The sequence below is a fragment of the Syngnathoides biaculeatus genome, chromosome 2 (assembly GCF_019802595.1).
Source record: "Syngnathoides biaculeatus isolate LvHL_M chromosome 2, ASM1980259v1, whole genome shotgun sequence".
Taxonomy (NCBI): domain Eukaryota; kingdom Metazoa; phylum Chordata; class Actinopteri; order Syngnathiformes; family Syngnathidae; genus Syngnathoides; species Syngnathoides biaculeatus.
Window position 1 is genome coordinate 17794464 of NC_084641.1, and position 20691 is coordinate 17815154.

Sequence of the window (20691 nt, forward strand, 5' to 3'; positions counted from 1 at the left end):
CAACAAATGATCATTTTATTTTAATAGACTGGACCATATAGCACGAGCCTATATCTCGTGTGTAACGTAAATGGGCGTATGTTGTTCCAGATAACTCTGTCATGTCTGTGGTGACCCGTGACATGGGAGGGGAGTGGTCTAGCTTGCAGAAGCCTGCCAACAGTAAGTGTGACTCGACAGCCAAGGACCCGGAACAGGTGAGCCCAATAAACATGGATTTTATACATCTCATAAACTCACCTCCAAAAGTAAGGTCAAAAGGTCAAGGTCAATACCTTTGTTTTTGTTCTACTGTATTCAGAAGACATTTGGGTTTTCGATCAAAAAAATGAAGACAGTATTTATATGTATGGCTCATGGAACAGCCATTCTTGTTGTGTGATCAGGCCTTTCCTGATTATTTTGGATGCGTGTTCGGTAAACTGCTAGAGAAAATGGTTTGTCAACCGCCGCAGGTGGCAGGGGTGAATGTAGTACAAAAAGAAATATAGAAGCCATACCACAAGATGCGAACTACTCATCAACAAAAAGAATTGGAGGGCCAGATTGGATTTTGCAAAGAATTACAGAGATCAGCCACAAATATTTTGGAACTAACAGAACTTTTCTGGACTGTTACGTCCGAGATTAACCTCTACCAAAGTGTTGGAAAGGTCAAAGTATGGCGAAAGCAAGGATCTGGTTATAATCCAAAACACACAAACTCATATGCAAAGCACGGTGGATGTAACGTCATGGCTTGAGCTTGGATGGCTACTTCTGGAACACCTCACTAGTCTTTATTCATGATGTAGCTCATTATAGTGGCAGCAGAATGAATTTTGAAGACTGCAAAACCTTTTTGACAGGCAAATTACAGAATAATGCAGCCAAACTAATTGGCAGAAGCTTCATTGTGCAACAGGACAATGACCCAAAACAGGAGATGGAGGAGAAATGTGGATTTTATTTAGTCTTGAGTTGCAAGTGAAATTTTGAGTTCTTAGCCTTGCTAAGGTTGCAGCAAACTTCACATGCAGTTGATTTTCAGATAATTCTGTTATCCCTCACGTACTTAAAAAAGAGGTAGAGTCCTTGCTTAAGATGTTTTGATAGTTAGTCTAATCCCAAATAATTATTCACTAATTTGTTTGTATTTGGTAAACACCAATTTGTACTCGTTAGACGGCTCAAGCTATTGAAATAGTTCTGCTCGTCTGTTGACTCGACAGATTGATTTGAAGGAAAAAAAAAAGAAAAAATAGAAAACGACCAAACACAAAAAGGTGGCGGCTTGCCATATGCTCAAAGAACAAATTGTGCACAAAAATCCTTCGTGTCTGGTTAAACATGCTGGCGACTCACTTTTCAGCTCGGAGAAGCGTAGTTTTGGAGTTGAGCAGAATGTTTCTGTGGCCTGGCGAGTGTTGAGCATCTAGGAACTGAGCTTTGATGGGCCGAGCCTGTGCGGCTCTGCCGTCCAACCTCGTCGCCTAGGTGAAGGAGAAAACAGGACGTTGATAGCAGAACTGTAAGAAGAAATGGTCACTAATGACATTATCACAATATACACTTGGAACATTAAGGTTTGCATGTTTGAAAGCAAGAATTTGACACTAAATATGCAGCCATTGAAATTCAGTTTGTAGTGACTTTAAAGCACCAGCTGGCGTCACCCACGCACCCCTAGTGATCCCAGAGAGTCTGCTGGGATAGGTCAGATTGGACGTAAAGAATGTCAACAAAGGTCCTCTCCTAACGCCGCTGACAGGTTCATTGGGAGGTTCGTTAACTAATAAATCCATTAAGACCAGTTTAATTAATAGATCCACTGTCGTCAATTGTTTCAAACTGTCACATCTGGTCTTTTGGCTATCCACACTGAAAGGTCTTTATCTCAAGGTCCGGTGAGGCTAGTGAGGGGATCTTTATCTAGTTTTATGGGTCCACTTGAGTTAAAACAGATGTCTGGTGGTTTGAAGGCGTGACTTACTGGCTAAGGGTTCAGGGGTCAAAATGCAAAGGTCATCAGTTCTTGCTGTGCCATCTCTTCAATATGAAGCAGGTAGGGAGTATCGTTACAATGTCTATAGAAAACAATCGTAAAATAATTATTCAATTTTGGGGAGAGTTTTTAGGGATTTATTTTTTATTTTTTTAATCCAGCACCATGAAATAAAGTTCCAATTTTCACAACATTGGAGAGGTCCCTGAATTTCAGCAGTTGCTTTGAACTTTGGCGGTACTGCTGCATATGTGCTAACTGGTACTTCATCTCTTTTTAATGAGCAGTGCAGTCTTCACATCCATGCGTCATACAGTACCGCAATGAGGCTCAACGTCCCCATGCTCCCCCTAAGTGAACCAAACGCTGTGGGCTTAATATTAGCTCATGGTAATTATGTATTCAAGCCAATTTCCATGATGCAGTTTTATTATGTGGTACGTGTTACTTAAATGGAAATTGTTGCGCGATCTCATCAGGGAGTGTCGGTGACAGCATCTCGGTGATGACACCTGACGTCTACGTGTCCGACGATGGAGGGTACACATGGATAAAGGCTCTGGACGGCCCGCATCATTACGCCATTTTGGACTCTGGAGGACTGCTTGTGGCTGTTGAGCACACCCCGGATGAACCGATTGACAAGATCAAGTAAGTGCAACCTTCTCATGCTATTCATATGTCACCATGCCCCGCTTCTGTTTGATTGTGGGAGTCTGAATCCGCATGTGGTTTATTCCCGTCATCACAAATGCGGAACAGGAGGCGAAGACATTGCCTCCTGCCATTTATGAGCAGCAGTGGATGACAATGTGACCTGTATTGTGGCTCTGTAACTTGTTGAAGTCCAAACGTATTCAGAGTTCCAAATGCTGTCTGGGTTGGTGATGTTCGCTGCCTCACCAGAAGCTGCATATAGGTGACTGCTGCTCCCAGTGCTCCATGAGGCTAACCTGTCCCCAGTTTCACAACCCAGGATTTCCCTTTCCCAATTCCATTCCCACTGCGGAGCACATGTCCATTTCTTTGTAGTGAAGGCATTTTCACGTTCCTACTTATTGGTGTATCATGATAAATTAATATTCACTAAATCTATTGATTCACTACTTAGGAGGTTTATTACAGCACTGATAAATGTATGAAAATGTGTTGAAATAAGCACCCTAATTTGCCAAATTAACAATTTATCAAGTCAGCAGACACGTCACCAAACATGTATGCCCCCATTTGTGTCATGAAAACCTAACACTCGATGTAGATCTGTGTTCACACTGCAGCTGTGCTTAACCTCTAAGCTTTGACATGATGCTTTGTTGTGGTCCTTAAAAGCGGTCAGATGTTAGCCCAGACCAGCTGCAAAGTCACGGGGAGAGAAAATCTTGTCGGGTCACGATTAAATCGAGGTTGCACTGTAACAAGTAAACAACAATGACTTAATATCACAAGAGAGGGAATAATGTTGCACTTACCAACTTTTACGAAGCCGAGAGCTACTTCTTTGGTAGTGATTAATGCAAAGGAAGATTTCCGTAATTGCCAGACTATAGAGTAACTTAATTATAAGCCTAGCCCAGTACATTTTTAAAGGGAAAAAGCATTTTGTACATACACAAGCCACACCTGATTAAAAGCCGCATGTGGCCACATTGAAACATGAGCTATTTACAAAGAAAGACAGTACACAGAGTTTTCAAAGTTTTAATATTATACCTTGACTTTTCTTTCCAAACGGTGCCTGTAACGCGGCAGCGACACGCTAGCTGAGCGCTAACAGGACTGTTTTAAAAAGAAAAAAAAAACATACCGGTAAAAGTCACTGAGAGGTGGGAGTAACACATCACCAACACTCTAGCACAGCACTAACAGGGCCGGTTAAAAAAAAAAAAAAAGGTAAATATCACTGAGACGCAGCAATAACACAGCAGCAACACACTAGCACAGCGCCAATAGGGCCGGTTAAAAAAAAAAAAAAAGCTGAATGTTGATACATTTTTTTTTTTTCCTAGGTAAATGCAGATGTTGGCAAATGTGTTATTTTAATTAAAAAATAATAATAGTTCTGCTTTCATAGAGGTCTAGCAAAATCAGAATATTTACTGAAATCAACAGATTTATACAGTGTAAATTAAGAAAATGCTGAAAACAATTATCAATATGCAGTAGTTAAATTCATTATTTAGGTATCAAGTCATTGTGACAGATATCAGCTCACTCAGATCCATTTTGGGAAATAAGGACCAAGCAAAAAATAGGCTTTCTTCTGTTTTCTGAGTTTTTCCTCACCGATATCCTGACAGATTCTCTACAGACGAAGGACAGTGCTGGCACGTGTACAAGTTCACTGAGGAGCCCATCTTCTTTACGGGTCTGGCGTCAGAACCGGGTGCCCGCTCCATGAATGTCAGCATCTGGGGCTACAGAAACGACATCCTTACCCAGCACTGGATATCCACCACCATTGACTTCCGGGATCTTCTCACCAGAGACTGTGAGTAGTGAGAACAATATCGAGCCGAGGTTCTGGGGGCCACAGATGGGTGGTGGTGCTGTGTGGCTGGGCCACCCAGCATTTACATTATCATGAGTCCTCTAGAATTTGTTGCAGTCATTGAGCTGTCCCCCACCCCCCCCCCACAATATTGGGTAATTCTTTTTTTTTTTTTTAAGTAATTTCATGAAATAAATATTGAAAATAGTAATATTTATTTAAAAAAATCATTTCATAAAATTATCAATTTTAGGCAAAATTGATGAATGCTATTAAATGGTTAATTAACAAAGTTTTATCTCTCTCTCTCTCTCTCTCTCTCTCTCCTCTCTCTCTCTCTCTCTATCTATCTATATATTTTTTTTTAATATTTACAAGTGTTTATATGATGCACTCTGCGATCTGGGGGGGGGGATATCATCCACTCAAGAGAATTTTTTTCTTCTTTTTTTAAAGCCAGTTTAAAAGCGTATGTACTGAAAACAAAAGGAGGTAGAAAGTACCTTAATTTCTGGCCTGCGGAGCGCACCAGATTATAAACCTCACCCAGTACATTTGTAAAGGAAACACCATTTGGTACATACATAAGCCGTAAGTGCCCACATTGAAACACGAGATCTTTACAAAGAAAGACGGTACACACAAGTTTTCAAAGTTTTAATCTTATCTTATCTTAACATAGCAACAAAACGATAGCACGAACAGGGCTGTTTTAAAAAAACAAAACAAAAAAAACATACTGGTAAAAGTCACTTCCTCTGCACATATATTCCACCGGTCTCACTCTTACCTTTTCCGCCCGACTGCCCCCTTTGGCGGTTAGAAAAAATGCACAAATTAGCCGCATCACCGCATAAGACGCAGGGTTGAAAGCGTGTGAAAAAAGTCGTGGCATATTGGCCGGTAATTATGGGAGTTTATTTTATTAACCCCTTTTTGTTAACAACACTCTTCACTCAATATTTAAAACAATAACCCCAAAAGTGTACTGAGCTAATAAGACAAATTAAATACATACTCTTTAGAGAGAAATGAGAATAATTTTCACTCAAGCACATTAAATTACATAATTTGCAAATCCAGAACTATGGAATAATTTCCGATGTTTACCGTAATAGATGGGTTGTTTGTTGCTTTGGCAGCTGTTTTCATGAGGCCACTGTTTTTTCCGCAATTCAGAAGTAGAATCGCTAGAGCACCCTGTCTCAACGTTGCAGATTATTACAATAAAAATGTACATCTTTCATTCATGCTAAAACTACATTTCCATTTTTTTAAGCGGGTGAGCCAGAATGGCCACTCCCAACCAATAGATTGGTTTTATTCTCACCTACGTCCATTTCTTTAGTAACCCCCTTTCTCCATCAACCATTATGTTTTTATGGTTTAATAAATGTGATCAATATCCTGCAAGTTCAGCATCAAACACCTTTGCAGGTTGGTTTCTCAGGGCGTCCATGTATCCCATTTGCTCAATGTGTGGGACTTTGAAAATTTTGGCAGTGCGCACAATATATGTTTATATGTTTAGCGCGCCCCCCCCCCAAAAAAAAAAGAATTTTAATTAAAAAAAAAAACACAACTATATTGTAAAATATGAATATAAATCACAGTGAAAGAGCAAATAAATAAACTGATTTGTAATTAGGCTGTAAGTCCCACACAGTCATGAGGAGGCGTGTCCTAGTGGGTGACATCGTGTGCTTCAGTCATGCGGTTAGTGCCTTGTTTGACTGTCCTGATCTGAGCATTGGCAAAAAATGTTTTTTTTTTAAATACTTTTTAGATGCCATGCCCCCCCCCAAAAATTGGGCAACCGAAATAACGTTAGACTCTTAAGTCGAGTCAATATTGTACTTTGGCAAACTCCTATTATGGAATTTTCTGATGATCATTTGGAGGGTTGGCCATCAAGTCCAGGTGGCCCTTTTTGACGTTTTGTGTTTGTTTGGTGAATTCTAAGCAAACTTGGTATTTTCTAGGCACGGATGGCGATTATGTAAATTGGTTGGCGCACTCTGATGACATCAGCAACCCCAACGACGGTTGCATCCTGGGCTACAAGGAAATGTTCCAGCGTCTCCGCAAAGATTCTGTTTGCTGGAACGGCCGAGATTACTTGGTCAGCACGCAGCCTACGCCTTGCCCGTGCACTTTGGACGACTTCCTTTGGTAAGACTGAATACTCACCACAAGTTATGTTTGGAGTTAGTTCATTAGCAAGTTCAGATAAACATTTGCTGATGAAATATTAATAAACAATTTATTACACATGTATTAAAATAATCATGGCTAGTCACGCTTTTTTTCGGCAGGGTTCCCTGGCAATTATGATTGGTATCAATTGTTTACAGCTTTTGGCTATTCAAGGTCGGGCCGTGCCCTTATCACCTACAAACAGTTTGGGTCTACTCTAAACTAATAAAACAATAAATACCAGACTTTGGTACCAGAACATTACGAACTGGACACTAGAAATCAAACATTCAAAAACTTGACACTGGTACTAGAACTGACTCTTCTGCTAGAAGAAGAATTCAACACTTATGCTAGAACACAAAGCACTGGAACAAAAAAGTAGAAAAGGATGGTAGAACATTAAGAAATAGAAACTGGTCCTAGAACACAAGAATTGGGGCTGGGTGATATGACCTAAAATCCATATCACAGTATAAATTTAATCCCTTCAGGGTATAAGTAAATATTGACTTGTGTAAAAATTGTAATGGAAGTATTTTTAATGTTGTATTGATATTAAGCAAAGCTAAATTATTTTTTTTTTTAAATGTGTGTGTATATAAATATAAAAAATGTGCTGATAGCAAAACTTAAAATTCAGCAGTACATTAAAAACAATTAGGATTGCTGATATTAGCATTATCTTATCATGGCTTTGTATTTAATATATGAATGTACTGAGTGAGACTGAGACACCAAGAACTCAACACTGATGTAAGAACACCAAAAATTAGTTTCATTTATGACAGCTACTGTTAGGCATCATTGTAGTTGGTGTCATGCCGCGTACCATGCAACCCTATGTTATAAATGTTTTTGTTCTCTAAAATATTTGATACAATAGTGTTTTTATTTGTGTTGGAAAAATTTATTTTTGGGGGTGCTGGAACAGTAATTTCTATTCTTTGCAGTGGGACTTGCGACATAAATGATTTGAGATATGAGCATGGTCACAGAACGTTGTATATTTACTCTAACTACCGGGTGCCAGAATCACTTTTAAAAATGAAATAGTCGCATTAGCTCTATGAACAATTGTAAATAATTATTCTTTTATTATTGTTTTTGATTCCTCCTTTGTGAAGTCTTTTTCTTGTTTGGGCAGCGACTTTGGCTATTACCGCAAAGAAAATCGCTCTGAGTGTGACGAGGAGCCAGACCTGAAAGGCAAAGTGCTGGAGTTCTGTCTGCACGGCCGAGAGGAACAACTACGAACCCACGGGTAAAAACCAAAAAAAAAAAATCTGGCTAGACATCATTTCAGTTTAGGAGCTTTGCGCAGGGCAGGAGCTGAATGATTGATGTAGTTTATCTATTCATTCGAGTTAATTTGAATTCACATTGTTTGCAAAAAAAAAAAAAAAAAAAAAATGATTATTGGGCTTTTCGATTAAATTTCAGGATCAACCTAATATTCAGTATAACTTTTCCAGGTGGACTAATTTGATTTTCTGTGAACTTTGGATGCAAAACATTTCAGTATGTTTTGCGCAACTTTGTTCTCCAATGATGTGCTGAATGGGCAACCTTCCTCCCTAACTGGTTTTAAAATTGGAAATGACAAACCACACATTTCCACTTCAATGCTTTTCTTATATGATTAATGGTATTTCTATTCAATTTAAAAGAGGAAGATTTGAAATCTGAGTGTTTTGGGCTATGAGTGTGGTCGTGGAATGAATTAAACTCATATCTCCAATGGTGAGATAAGGAGTTTTACTACAAAAACGATTTTCAACATCGTAATTGCTCTGAAACTATTAGTCAACATTAATAATGTATAACAATAACAGATGATGTGGGGACAGATCAATAGGATTGATGCAGAAAAAAATATTAAATGACCCTGCAAGTTCTCCCCGTGCCTGCGTGGGTTTTCTCCGGGTACTGTGGTTTCCTCCCACATCCCAAAAACATGCATTAATTGGAGACTCTAAATTGCCCCTAGGTGTGATTGTGAGTGGGAATGTTTGTTTGCGATTGTTTGACAACCTCTTAAGAATGTACCTTGCTTCCTTCCTTAAGATGGCTGGGATAGGCTCCAGCGTGCCTGGAAGATGAACTATTGGATATTGAATAAACCATATTTGGGCAAATGGGTTTTGTATCCCACAGCAAAAGGCTAATGGTTTAGTTCATAGTGGTTTTGGTTTATGCTGCAAAATTGCAAGAGATGCAAGCCTTTTTTTTGTCTTAACATTTGAAACAGTTCCACACATTGCACTTATTGCAGTTCAAGTTATATTATTAGAACTTATAATTCAGTTTGTGAATTAATGTTCATCTGTTCGTAATTTATATTTGAGTTAATTATATGAAAGAAGTAAGTATATGCAAGCAACAGTATGGTTTCATGCCTAGAAAGAGTACCACAGATGCATTATTTGCCTTGAGGATGCTCGTGGAAAGGCACAGAGAAGGTCAGAAGGATCTACATTGTGTCCTTGTAGACCTGGAGAAAGCCTATGACAGGGTTCCAAGTGGGGAACTGTGGTACTGCATGCGCAAGTCTAGTGTGGGGGAGAAATATGTTAGAATAGTACAGGACATGTATGAGGGCAGCAAAACAGCGGTGAGATGTGCCGTAGGTGTGTCAGAAGAATTTAAGGTGCAGGTGGGACTGCATCAGGGATCAGCTCTGAGCCCCTTCCTGTTTGCAGTGGTAATGGATAGGCTGACAGATGAGGTTAGACTGGAATCCCCTTGGACCATGATGTTCGCAGATGATATTGTGATCTCCAATGAAAGCAGTGAGCAGGCGGAGGAACAATTACAAAAATGGAGACACTGATTGGAAAGGAGAGGAATGAAGATAAGTAAAACAGAATATATGTGCATGAATGAGAAGAGTGAAGCTCCGGGGAGAAGAGATAGTGAGGGTGGATGACTTCAAAAACTTGGGGTCAACAATACAGAGCAATGGTGAGTGTGTTAAGGAAGTGAAGAAACTGGTCCAAGTGGGATGGAACAGTTGGCGGAAGGTGTCTGGTGCTCTATGTGACAGAAGAGTCTCCGCTAGGATGAAGGGCAAAGTTTATAAAACACTGGTGAGGGTGTCCATGATGTACGGATTAGAAACGGTGCCATTGAAGAAACAACAGGAAGCAGAAGTGGAGGTAGCAGTAATGACAATGTTGAGGTTCTCACTCGGAGTGAGCAGGTTGGATAGGATTAGAAATGAGCTCATTAGAGGGACAGCCAAAGTTGGATGTTTTGGAGACAAGGTTAGAGAGTGCAGACTTAAAAAAAGAGCAAGAAGAAGACCAAAGAAAAGGTTGATGGAGGTTGTGAGGGAGGTCATGAGGACAATGGGTGTTAGAGAGGGATGCACGAGATCGGCTTGGATGGAAAAAGATGACACGCTGTGGCGACCCCTAATCGGGACAAGCTGAAAGGAAAAGTTTGTTATATGAAAATGTAATGAATCAAGGTAATGCCATTTATAAAATATCTCTTGACTTTTTGTCAAGCCTTACATATTGTGAGTTTTTCTAAACTTACACATTAACAAATTCACTGTTTTAAAATGAATACATTTGGTCCAAATCTAGCTGGAATAGGCTCCAGCATTCACGTGGCCCTTATGAAGATACGTGGCTTGAAAAATAAATAAATGGGATAAATAAAAGTCATGATAAAACTATTTAACTTTCTCTCTACAGCTACAGGAAAATCCCAGGAGATAGATGTGAGGGAGGTACGATTCCCGAACGCAAAGAGGTTGACCTGAGTATGAGGTGCGTAAGTGATCTTCTGGGCGCACAGATACAGGTCAGTACAGCTTCTTGCTTTCTTGCCTTTTTTTTTTTTTTTTTTTTTTCTTTCGATGGTCTAAATGTTTTTGGTTACTACTTTCTTGTTTGCTTTCTGGTGTAAATTTGTTGTTTTGGGTAATTTCTATAATTATAATTTTAGTCACCTTTTAAATAAACTTCCACTTAAGTTCAGATTTTTATGTATTTATCGCTATGACTTCCCCCTTCTAAAGCTGACACTTATAATTGGCTCTTTCTGGTCATATGCCATGAGTCTCAAACATTGCATATTTTCCCACTATGACCCAGAAGCGCCATCTTGTGGTGCAATCTATTGGTTCATCTGTGGGAGATTTGCAAAAGGTTAGACTCAAAGTGGCACTTTTGAGGACATTAAAGAATATTCGCTTTTGAACTCTTTATAATTCTGGACTTTTTCAAGGGATATTCACCTATGCTACTATATGAAGCGTGATTGTATAAATTATGTATATTTGTCATTTGGTCCACATGCTGGACACAAAAAACAGGTTTTTAAATTCCAGTGGCTAGAACAAGTATTTGACACATCGCAATTTTTCCCAAATATATTTCCAAAGGTGCTATTGGCTTGAAAATGTCAGATGTTGGAAACAACCCAAGTAATTAATATATCCAAAGAAACTAGAACAAATAAGATCAGAAATTAGGTTATTTGTAATAATGTGAAATGATATTGGGGGGGAAGTATTGAACACACCAACTGGTGTTTATTTAATGTTTATTACAAATCCCATTTTTTGCAATTACGGCTTTAAGGCGCCTGCTGTATGGAGAAAGTACTCTCATTCATTGCTCCAGTCTGGTTTTGGGTGAGATGTTTAATTTTTTTCCATAAATTTTTGATTGACATTTCCTCCATGACGCCGTCACTTATGAATCCAAAAGAAAATTTATTTTTAGCCTTGTTCCGTGTCTTTTGGCGTGGTACTGTAACTATGTGAAGGCCAAGAATTTTTACACGTCATCGGTGTGGGAAATTTCCAACAACACTGAGGTTATTAAGTTCTGTGCACTACTGAGGTACGCCGTGGGGGACGTCGTCTAAATGCTCCAACACAACAAATTTGATCAGGCATCTGAAGAATGTACTCAATGAGGAGCATGCTCCCTTCAACCAAGGCAGCGTGGGGGTGGGGTGGGGACAAATTAGTCAGTTAGCACCCATTATTTATGATTTTGATGTTGTAGTGTTGATTTGACCTAAACCTATGTCAGTGGCCAATCCTTGAATGTCCCCCTAAACCCCTCAACCAGTGATTCCCAACCTGTGTGCCATGAAATGTTGTCTGGTGTGCCGCGGGAAATGATCAAATTTCACTTAGTTGGTCAAAATATTATGTACAATAGATAATGTATCTTTGTTCCTCTATCTATGGCAGCGGTATATTAAGACAGACAGAACAAATAAATGCTCTTCTGTTAGATGTCAGAAAGCGTATCATGACGTTGTGGATCCCCTTTTTGGGACAGTTTTGTTTGTTGGTGTGCCATGACATTTTTCAAAGGTAAGATATGTATGTGCCTTGGCTCAACAACTGTTGCGTATCACTGCCCTTGAAGTCACTGTTTTAACATTTGTCTAAAGTGCTAGAGAATACATTTGAAGATACTAAAGTATACAGTACAGTACCTTAATTTCTGGCCTAGAGAGCGCACCGGATTATAAACCTCACCCTGTGTATTTGTAAAGTAAATACCATTTGGTACATACATAAGCTGCACCTGTATAAAAGCCGCAAGTGCCCACATTGAAACATTTTCAAAGACTGTACACAGTAAGAGTTTTCAAAGTTGTAATGCCTTAGCTTAACATAGGAACAACACGGTGGCACGAACAGGGCACGTTTTAAAAATAAAAAAAAAAAAACAGCTGCGGCAGCTACGCTGTAGCACAGTACTAACAGAGCCGGTTTAAATAAAAAAAAAAAAACATACCTAAATCACTGAGATGCGGCAGAAACACGCTAGCGTGGCGCTAACCGGGTCGGTTAAAAAAAAAAAAAAAACATACCGGTAAAAATTACTAAGACGTGGCAGCAATACGCTAGCACAACACTAACACGGCCGGTTAAAAAAAAAAAAAAGAAAAAAAACATACCAGAAAAAATCTCTGAGACACAGCAGCAACACGCTAGCACAGCACTAACAGGGACGGTTAAAAAAAAAAAAAACATACTGGTAAAAGTCACTTCCTCGCCACATATATTCCACGCTTACCTTTTCTGCTCGAGAGCGCCCTTGCGGCCGTTAGAAAAAAATGCACAAATTAGCATAAGCCGCAGGTTTGAAAGCATGTAGGGAAAAAAAATTGCGGCTTATAGGCCAGAAATTACGGTATATACAAAAATGAACAAGTCAGTCAGACACATTGCTCCATCTTGTGAAAGGATGTTTTTTTTTTTTTTTTTTTTTTTTTTTTTTTAAACCACTTGCAGATCAGTGGTCAGCCACAAAAATCCTGATCATGTAAAGCCTACTTTCAACTCTTTTCAGCAATTGGCTGTTGCTTGACGAGCGTGCATGCAAGCCCCGGAGGCATAGTACATTGCTCATTGTTTTCCTTGTGACAATTCCAGGTCTGTTTGAAGCTCTCCACAGGTGGTCCTTGGTTATTCGACATCTCTTCTGTTTATTCTTTGCACTCCTCTGGAAGAAATCTTGTGAAGAGGACCTGATTGAGGCAAATTTACTGTGGCATGATTGCCTTTTTACATACATATTAATCCCCCAACCGTGCTCACTGTAACGTTCAGAAGCTTAGATATGCGCCTATAACCAATGCCATTGTTACGTTTTGCAAAACTGGGATTGGCTGGCAACCAGTTCTGCTCTTACCTATGATGAGATCTATCTCGACTCACACCTTGGCAATGAGACATTTTGTAGGCCATCACTTAGTATGCCTTTTAGCACCTCCCTTTCTTCACGTGTTCAATACTTTTTCCGTGCGTTATTTCACAGTTTTACACACAACTTAATTTCTGTGCTTAGTTGTTGTACTTCTTTGTATGTATGGATTAGTTGGGTTGTTCCCATCTGGTCTTTAGCACCTTTGGAAATATATTCACTGGGAAAAATTGTCGTTTTGAATACTTTTTTCAGCCACTGTATATATTTTACATTTCATCACATTTTATTACTTTATTATTGGTGTAATGAAGGAAGACTGGTATGTGGTTATTTCAAAATACAGTAATGTATGCTTTGAATCCACTTTCTAGAGAAAGCATCCAACAGTCCCGTTTCATTCATTCAAAATGCAATTAAATGTTATTAGTACTTTGGCAAAGTAATTGAAAATGTTATACTACTATTAAATATTTCAAATTGTAACCAACTACATTGCCAAAGTAATCTTCCCAACATTGCATCTCTCTTTTTTTAAATTGAATTTTTATTTTCTACAGACAGAAGGCCGCTCCTCAAGATCTGTCGCCATTGTGACAACAGTCATCGTCGTCATCCTCCTGAGCGTCGCTGCCGGGGTTGTCTTTGTCAAGAAATATGTCTGCGGTGGCAGGTTCGAGTGCCTTTATTTATTTATTTATTTATTTTCTTCAAATGTACAATTAACCCCACACTTACGGAAATGCAAGCTGTTTGTGTATGCGTGACGCATAAGACACAGTGGGAGTGAGTGTATAATATTTGCATAGAAAGAAATGTTGATCAGGAGCCTGCCTCCTTTTAGCCACTCATGTTGCTATCAGTGCTATATATATTTAAAATAGCATGAATGGGTGGGTCAACTGGAAAGTGTTGGCCTCACAGTTCTAAGGTCCCAAATTCAATCCTGGACCCGCCTGTGTGGAGTTTGCATGTTCTCCCCGTGCCTGCGTGGGTTTTCTCCCACATCCCAAAAACATTCAACGTTAATTGGACACTCTAAATTGCCCCTAGGTGTGATTGTGAGTGTGACAGTTGTCTGTCTCTAATGTGCCATGCGATTGGCTTGCAACCAGTTCAGGGTGTACCCCGCCTCCTGCCCGTTGACAGCTGGGATGGTCTCCAGCACTCCCTGCGACCCTCATGAGGATAATGGATGGATGAATACAGGGCGCTGTTTTCAAATTCCAAAAGAAATACAATAGAAAAAAAAAACGGTTGTCTTCATTGAAGATGGACAGATTGTCCATAGATGGGAATGCTTGTATGTCTGTATGAATCAGGCCTAACATTGACATTTAGAAGTGACCCATTTTGTTATTCCATGCGTACTGATATTGCCTCTTGTGTGTATTGTTCATCTTTTATGTGCTCTGACATTGAATGCCAAACAGTTCCTTTTTTTCCCTCTATGTAGCAGACTGAGATTACGTGCCTTGTGTTCCGTTGCAGGTTCTTGGTCCACAGGTACTCTGTGCTGCAGCAACACGCCAACGACAACGGGGTGGAGGGCGTGGACGACCCGCTGGACGACCCGCTGGACAGCAACCACGGCGCCAATGGCAAGATTGACTTTCACGACGACTCTGACGAGGTAGGCAGGAAGTACATACAGTAATTAATAATCAATTTTTGGTGACATTTACTTTTGTTGGTGTGCCGTGGAATTTTTCAATTGTAAGGTATGTGCCTTGGCTCTATAAAGGTTGGAAATCACGGATTTAAAGAATAACAGTAGGCACAAAAAAAATATTAAAATAAATATGAAAGTTTTTTTAAGGCTCCCTTGGTAAATGTCTCCCATGCTAAAACAGCCTTGCTTTAAGTACTGTTTAAAAAAAAAAAAAAAAAAAAAAATTTAGGAGTTTAGGCAGTCGTTGACACAGCAAATGGTGGTGACATTAAAAATGTGACGAATATTACTTGTTTTTTTCTTAAATGTGAGCTTTTGATGGATAGTAACTGCCAATGATTCCAATACTCCTATCAGTAAAATTTAATTTTCAAAAGAAAATTCAGTGGTCTTTGTCTTTACCATTATTGGTCAAATTATATGACAATGATGAATTTGTGAGTCAATTTTTCCACAGGAGCTGTCTACACAGGCACCACAACATGATAGCTGATTTACCCCCCCCCCCCTCCTGCGCATATATCTGTGACTTTATTTTTAGCAATATAATTTTTTTGTGGAAATTGTGATACAAAATTATTGTCTGATTTTGTATTTCAGGACCTGTTGCAGTAGCAAGGGGAAGGCTGTCAATCGCCATCACACGACTTCCTTATTTGGCGCCAACTTTTATCTGGTGTAACTCTGCTGTCCTCCTCCCAAGTCTGATTGTACACGCTCACAAGTGAAGAGAAATTGCTCCGGAAGCTAATGTGTAAGACTCACACTTCAGTTTGATAGCGACGAAATGTACTTAGTGTACTTTCCATTCATGTTAAACACTTCCACAATGTGATATCACTCCAAATGCTGTCCATGATAAATGAACGGAAAACTTGTCAACCCAACTGTTTCCAAGTTGGACCACAAACCCTAAAAATCTCCCATTGGCACAACTTAAGTTTATTTTCTATAGAGCTTGTCGTCATTAGGGTTGTGTTAGGTCTGCTTCACTTTGTACGATGCGGTCAAACTTGATGGGCCCCGACCGTCGCATTAAAATGAGAGTTTCCAACTGACCCCCGGCACGTTGACCAGTTACATATTTATAAACCCTGAACAGTAAGTCCATACAGGGGTTTGTATCTAATAGTTTATCAAATGTATCAAACCAGAAAAAGATGAATACCATAAATCCCGGCCTACAGAGCGCACCTGGTTATAAGCCTCACCGAGTACATTTGTAGAGGAAATAACATTTGGTACATACATACGCCAGAGCTGTGTAAAAGCTACAAGTGCCCACATTGAAACCCACATTCAAACACGAGATATTTACAAAGAAAGACGGTACACAGTGTTTAACGCTAGTGCTAAAGCTAGCACTAGTGCCGCGCTAAAGCTAACGCTAACAGACCCGGTTAAAATAAAAACTTACCGGTAAATATCACTGATAAATGCCGGTAACACAGCAGCAACACGCTAGCACATTGCTAATGCTAGCGCAGGGTTGACAGGGCCAGTAAAAGTCACTTGCTCGGCACAGATATTCCACCGGTCTCATTCTTACCTTTTTTGCTCGAGTGCCCCCTTGCGACCATTAGAAAAAAAAAATGCACAAATTAGCCACATCACTGCATAAACCGCAGGGTTGAAAGCGTGTGGAAAAAAGTTGCGATTTGTAGGCCGGAAATTCTGGTAGTTTGGAAAGAAGCAGGTTGGTAAAAAGAGCAGATGTGGGTGAGAATGAAACTGAGGGTGTACAGTAGATGTCGTAAGTCTCACTGGCCCCCCTTAGTTTGAAAGGTACCCAGCAAAGTACAGTCCACCAGAAAATATTCACACTCCTTTTGTTTTCCACATTTTGCTACGTTACAGACTTGTTGTGGCGCCGGTTTGAGTAGTAGCCTTTCAAAAAAATATTTAAGATATCCCATCATGCCAAAGTCAACCCGCGTTTCCAGAAATGTGTGTAAATTAAAAAAAATATATATTTAAACATGGGCGGCACAGCGGATCGGCTGGTAAAAGCGTCGGCCTCACAGTTCTGAGGACCCGGGTTTAATCCCGGCCCCGCCTGTGTTGAGTTTGCATGTTCTTCCCGTGTTTGGGCGGGTTTTCTCCGGGCACTCCGGTTTCCTCCCAGGTCCCAAAAACATGCAACATTAATTGGACACTAAATTGCCCCTCGGTGTGGTTGTGAGTGCGGCTGTTTGTCTCAATGTGCCCTGCAATTGGCTGACAACCAGTTCAGGGTGTAACCTGCCTCCTGCCCTGTTGACAGCTGGGCTAGGCTCGAGCACTCCCCGTGACCCTTATAAACATAATAGGTACATGGCTATTGACACCCTTTCCTATGATGCTCGGGCGCATCTGATTTCCGCTGCTCATCCTTGAGATTCTTCTCCACTGAAAATTGACTGAACATCATCTGGAATGGCACATAACTCTCAATTCAATGTCTCATAGTTGGTCATGCACGTCTGAGTACAAACCAAGCAATTGGAGTCTTAACAATTGTCTGCAGACCCTCTGAAACCGGATTGTGAAAGGATGCAAAAGGATTTCAGCAGCGTTGAAGGTCCCAAAAAGCACTGTGGTCTCAATTATTTTGAAATGGAAAAAGTTTGGAACCACAGAGGAGTTTCTTTCGGCTTATCCCGTTAGGGGTCCCCACAGCGTAACATCTCAGATCAACGCTCGTACTTGTTTGGCACAATTTTTACACCGGGTGCCCTTCCTGATGCAACCCAGAGGAGACCCTTCCTAAATCTGGCTGGGGAAGAAGGAACTTGGTCAGAGAGATAAACAAAAACCGAATGGTCACTAAGGAAGAACTCTGGTGTTCTTTTGCGGTGATAGAATGTGAGCCATTGCTAGCGCAATTCACCAGTCAGGGCTTTATAATAGAGTGGCCAGACGGAAGCCAATTACTACTAAAAAGGCACATGGCAGCCCGCTTAAGAGTCTGGCAAAAGGCCTGCAGACACAAAATTGCCTCATCTGATGAAACCAAAACAGAACTTTTCGGCTTGAATTGCAAGCGTCATATCGTGAGAAGAAAAGACGTGGCCCAACACCTGCCCGACACTTTCCTGAGGCCTGATGATGGCACCATTATGCTTTGTGGCTGTTTCCCCGCCGCAAGAACTGGGCGACTAGTCCACATGGACCGTTAGATGACAGCAGCCAAATATAGAGAAATTCTTTAAAAGAACTTGCTCTGGAACGCATAGACTGGGGGGTGGGGGTGTCAGTTCATCTTCCAATACAAGAGTGACACAAAGCATCAGCAAAAATAGCAAACGAGTGGCTTCGGGAGCAGCCTGCGAATATCCTTGAGTGGCTCAGGCAAAGCCCGGACTTCCATCAAACCTGCTATCTCTGCAAAGAAAGAGTTCAAAATGGCTGTCCACTGATGTTGCCCATCCACAACGGTGCGCAACTTTTTTTTTTTTTTTCTTTTTTGCACGTACCGCAAGCAAACATTTTGGCCACCAGCTTCACTTTTTCTCATCCTCGCGCACATTTGAAATTTAAAATGTAGTTCAGTCTTGTTGTATCACAATACTCCTTTTGTATACTGTACGTGTGTGGTTAAGGTGCAGCACTGCGGTCATTTTGTGTCGCTTGGTTAAAACAGAAATGTGTTTTTACTCCCCCTCGGTGAAAGCTTAATGTGCCTTTGAATTATTTGTAATGCGGGACGGTGTGTGGTGGCAGACTGAGCGCTACAGCAATAAGGGTGACTGGTCACCTACCAATGACGGGGCAAATATAGACCGACAAACCGTTTAACCTTTTGTAGTCCAGGAACATTCAACGTCCAGGATCCTTTGAGTTCCAAGAACCTTTGTGGTCCAATGACATTTTGGGGTTCAAGAGCCTTTCAGATCAAAGAACCCTAACCGTAGATGTCCATGAAATCTTCAAGGTCCAAAACCTTGACCATGTGCAGTCCTTAGACATCCTGGGGCCTTTGTTGTTCTGGGAACCTTCGGTGTTCTGGAGCCTTTGGAGGCTAGGAACCTTCGGAACTGTTTAGAATCCAGGACGCTAGAATCTCTTTTGCAGTACCTGTAGAGATCCAGGCTGCTATGCAGTCCATCCAGCAGCCTTTGGAGTTGAAGAACCTTAGGAACTGTTTAGAATCCAGGACGCTAGAATCTCTTTTAGGTCCAGAAGGGAGAAGCCGTTGACTCTCTGAACTTTTGATCTTTTGGAATCTTAGCCATAAATCCCTTGGACAACTTTTGGAGCGTTCCAAATTGAAGCCTGGCAGCATTGTACTTTTCAGTTTTTACAGCACCAAACGAAAACTTGGAGTCATCACGGGGCCTGTTCGTCCGTCATGATTTTAACAGCATTGCACTCAAAACTTTAGGAAAAAAAATGCTATGCAGCTCATTAGTGGAGATCAAAGCATTCAGTTTAGCGACCATGAATTTTGTGTAATTTGTTACGAGAATCAACACAGGAGCAAGTAAGTCAGGTTGACGCGTGTAAATATGTTTTTTCCTTTTAACTTTGATGTACATTTACACTGTAAATACAAATCTTACTACTGACACAATTGGGCTTGACTGTGAAGTATTTTCTTTCCGTCATTTTAAAATAACCTCCAGGTGTCTTCATAAAAAGCGCTCTGATGGTCAGAATCAAGAAGGGCGGGGTTATGTAAATGAGTTGCACTGTGGCATCACAATCGGACAAATTCAGAATTGAGAAGGGCTCACTCGCGGACGCGTTTGGAAGCGGCTAACATTAGTTTGACACCGGATGGGAGGCCAGGCTCTCCAGACACTTAACTTTTGTATAGAAATGACAACACATTACAATAGTCCATTTTACATAACCTCCCCTTTTATTATTATTATTGTTATTATTCCCTGTCCTTGAGACATTGCACTGCTTTCGTACCTTTTTTTTTTCTATTTGTTCTGTTCAGAGTGCAGTAAATGTGGTGTGGTGTGGATTTTATTTGACCAACGGCTGGCCTAATAGCAGTGCCTAAATCCAAAAGTCTCGGGTCATCCTTGGCGGACAACCAAAACAAAGACAATTTTTATTTTTTAGAAAGCACATTGGTCATGTTTATTTACGTTGTGACGGTAAATTAAAAAGGACTTGGGCATTATGCTATTAGACGAAAGAAATACATACGTGAATCACATTTTTCTTACCATCCAAAAGAAAAAAGGTAATTAAGGATTATTTGTAAAAATACAATCTTTATATCTGCCGTTTGTATCGTTTACCAGCAATTTTATCTTTGGGTTTGCCAATAAATTTCTATTGTTCCTCTACTTCCGGCTCCTGGTTGTTTTCGTTACCTGTAAAACTTTTTTTTTTTTTTTAAATAACCAATTATGTACAATGAGAGGAAAAAGTATTCAATTAACAACTGCATTTAGTGTTGTGCTGTCATTGACTAATATTTAAATGTTTGATGGGGAAATTTAAGTGTGATTTGGAAAAAAAAAACAGGAAAGGGGCAAGCATTTTTTCACACCCCTGTTTTTTTTTTCTTTTTTTTAATAGCACATAAGTAAACAGGGCAGCACGGTGGGTCAGCTGGTATAGCGTTGGTCTCACACTTCTGAGGACCCGGGTTCGATCTCAGCCCCGCCTGTGTGGAGTTTGCATGTTCTCCCTGTGCGTGCGTTGGTTTTCTCCGGTTTCCTCC

At 40.3% G+C, this 20691-nt stretch overlaps 1 protein-coding gene across 4 annotated transcripts in view; it reads left to right on the forward strand.

The window, feature by feature from the left end:
- Positions 1-20311, forward strand: part of sort1b (sortilin 1b) — a 38298-nt gene extending 17987 nt beyond the window's left edge. For all 4 annotated transcript variants that reach the window (XM_061838336.1, XM_061838312.1, XM_061838330.1 and 1 more), the window contains 10 exons: positions 91-197; positions 2272-2374; positions 2464-2635; positions 4282-4472; positions 6455-6644; positions 7816-7932; positions 10373-10481; positions 13915-14027; positions 14846-14987; positions 15627-20311. In XM_061838336.1, coding sequence (XP_061694320.1) covers positions 91-197; positions 2272-2374; positions 2464-2635; positions 4282-4472; positions 6455-6644; positions 7816-7932; positions 10373-10481; positions 13915-14027; positions 14846-14987; positions 15627-15641 — 1259 coding nt within the window. In that variant the 3' untranslated portion in view covers positions 15642-20311. The remainder of the gene's footprint in view (positions 1-90; positions 198-2271; positions 2375-2463; positions 2636-4281; positions 4473-6454; positions 6645-7815; positions 7933-10372; positions 10482-13914; positions 14028-14845; positions 14988-15626) is intronic.
- Positions 20312-20691: the final 380 nt, after the last annotated feature.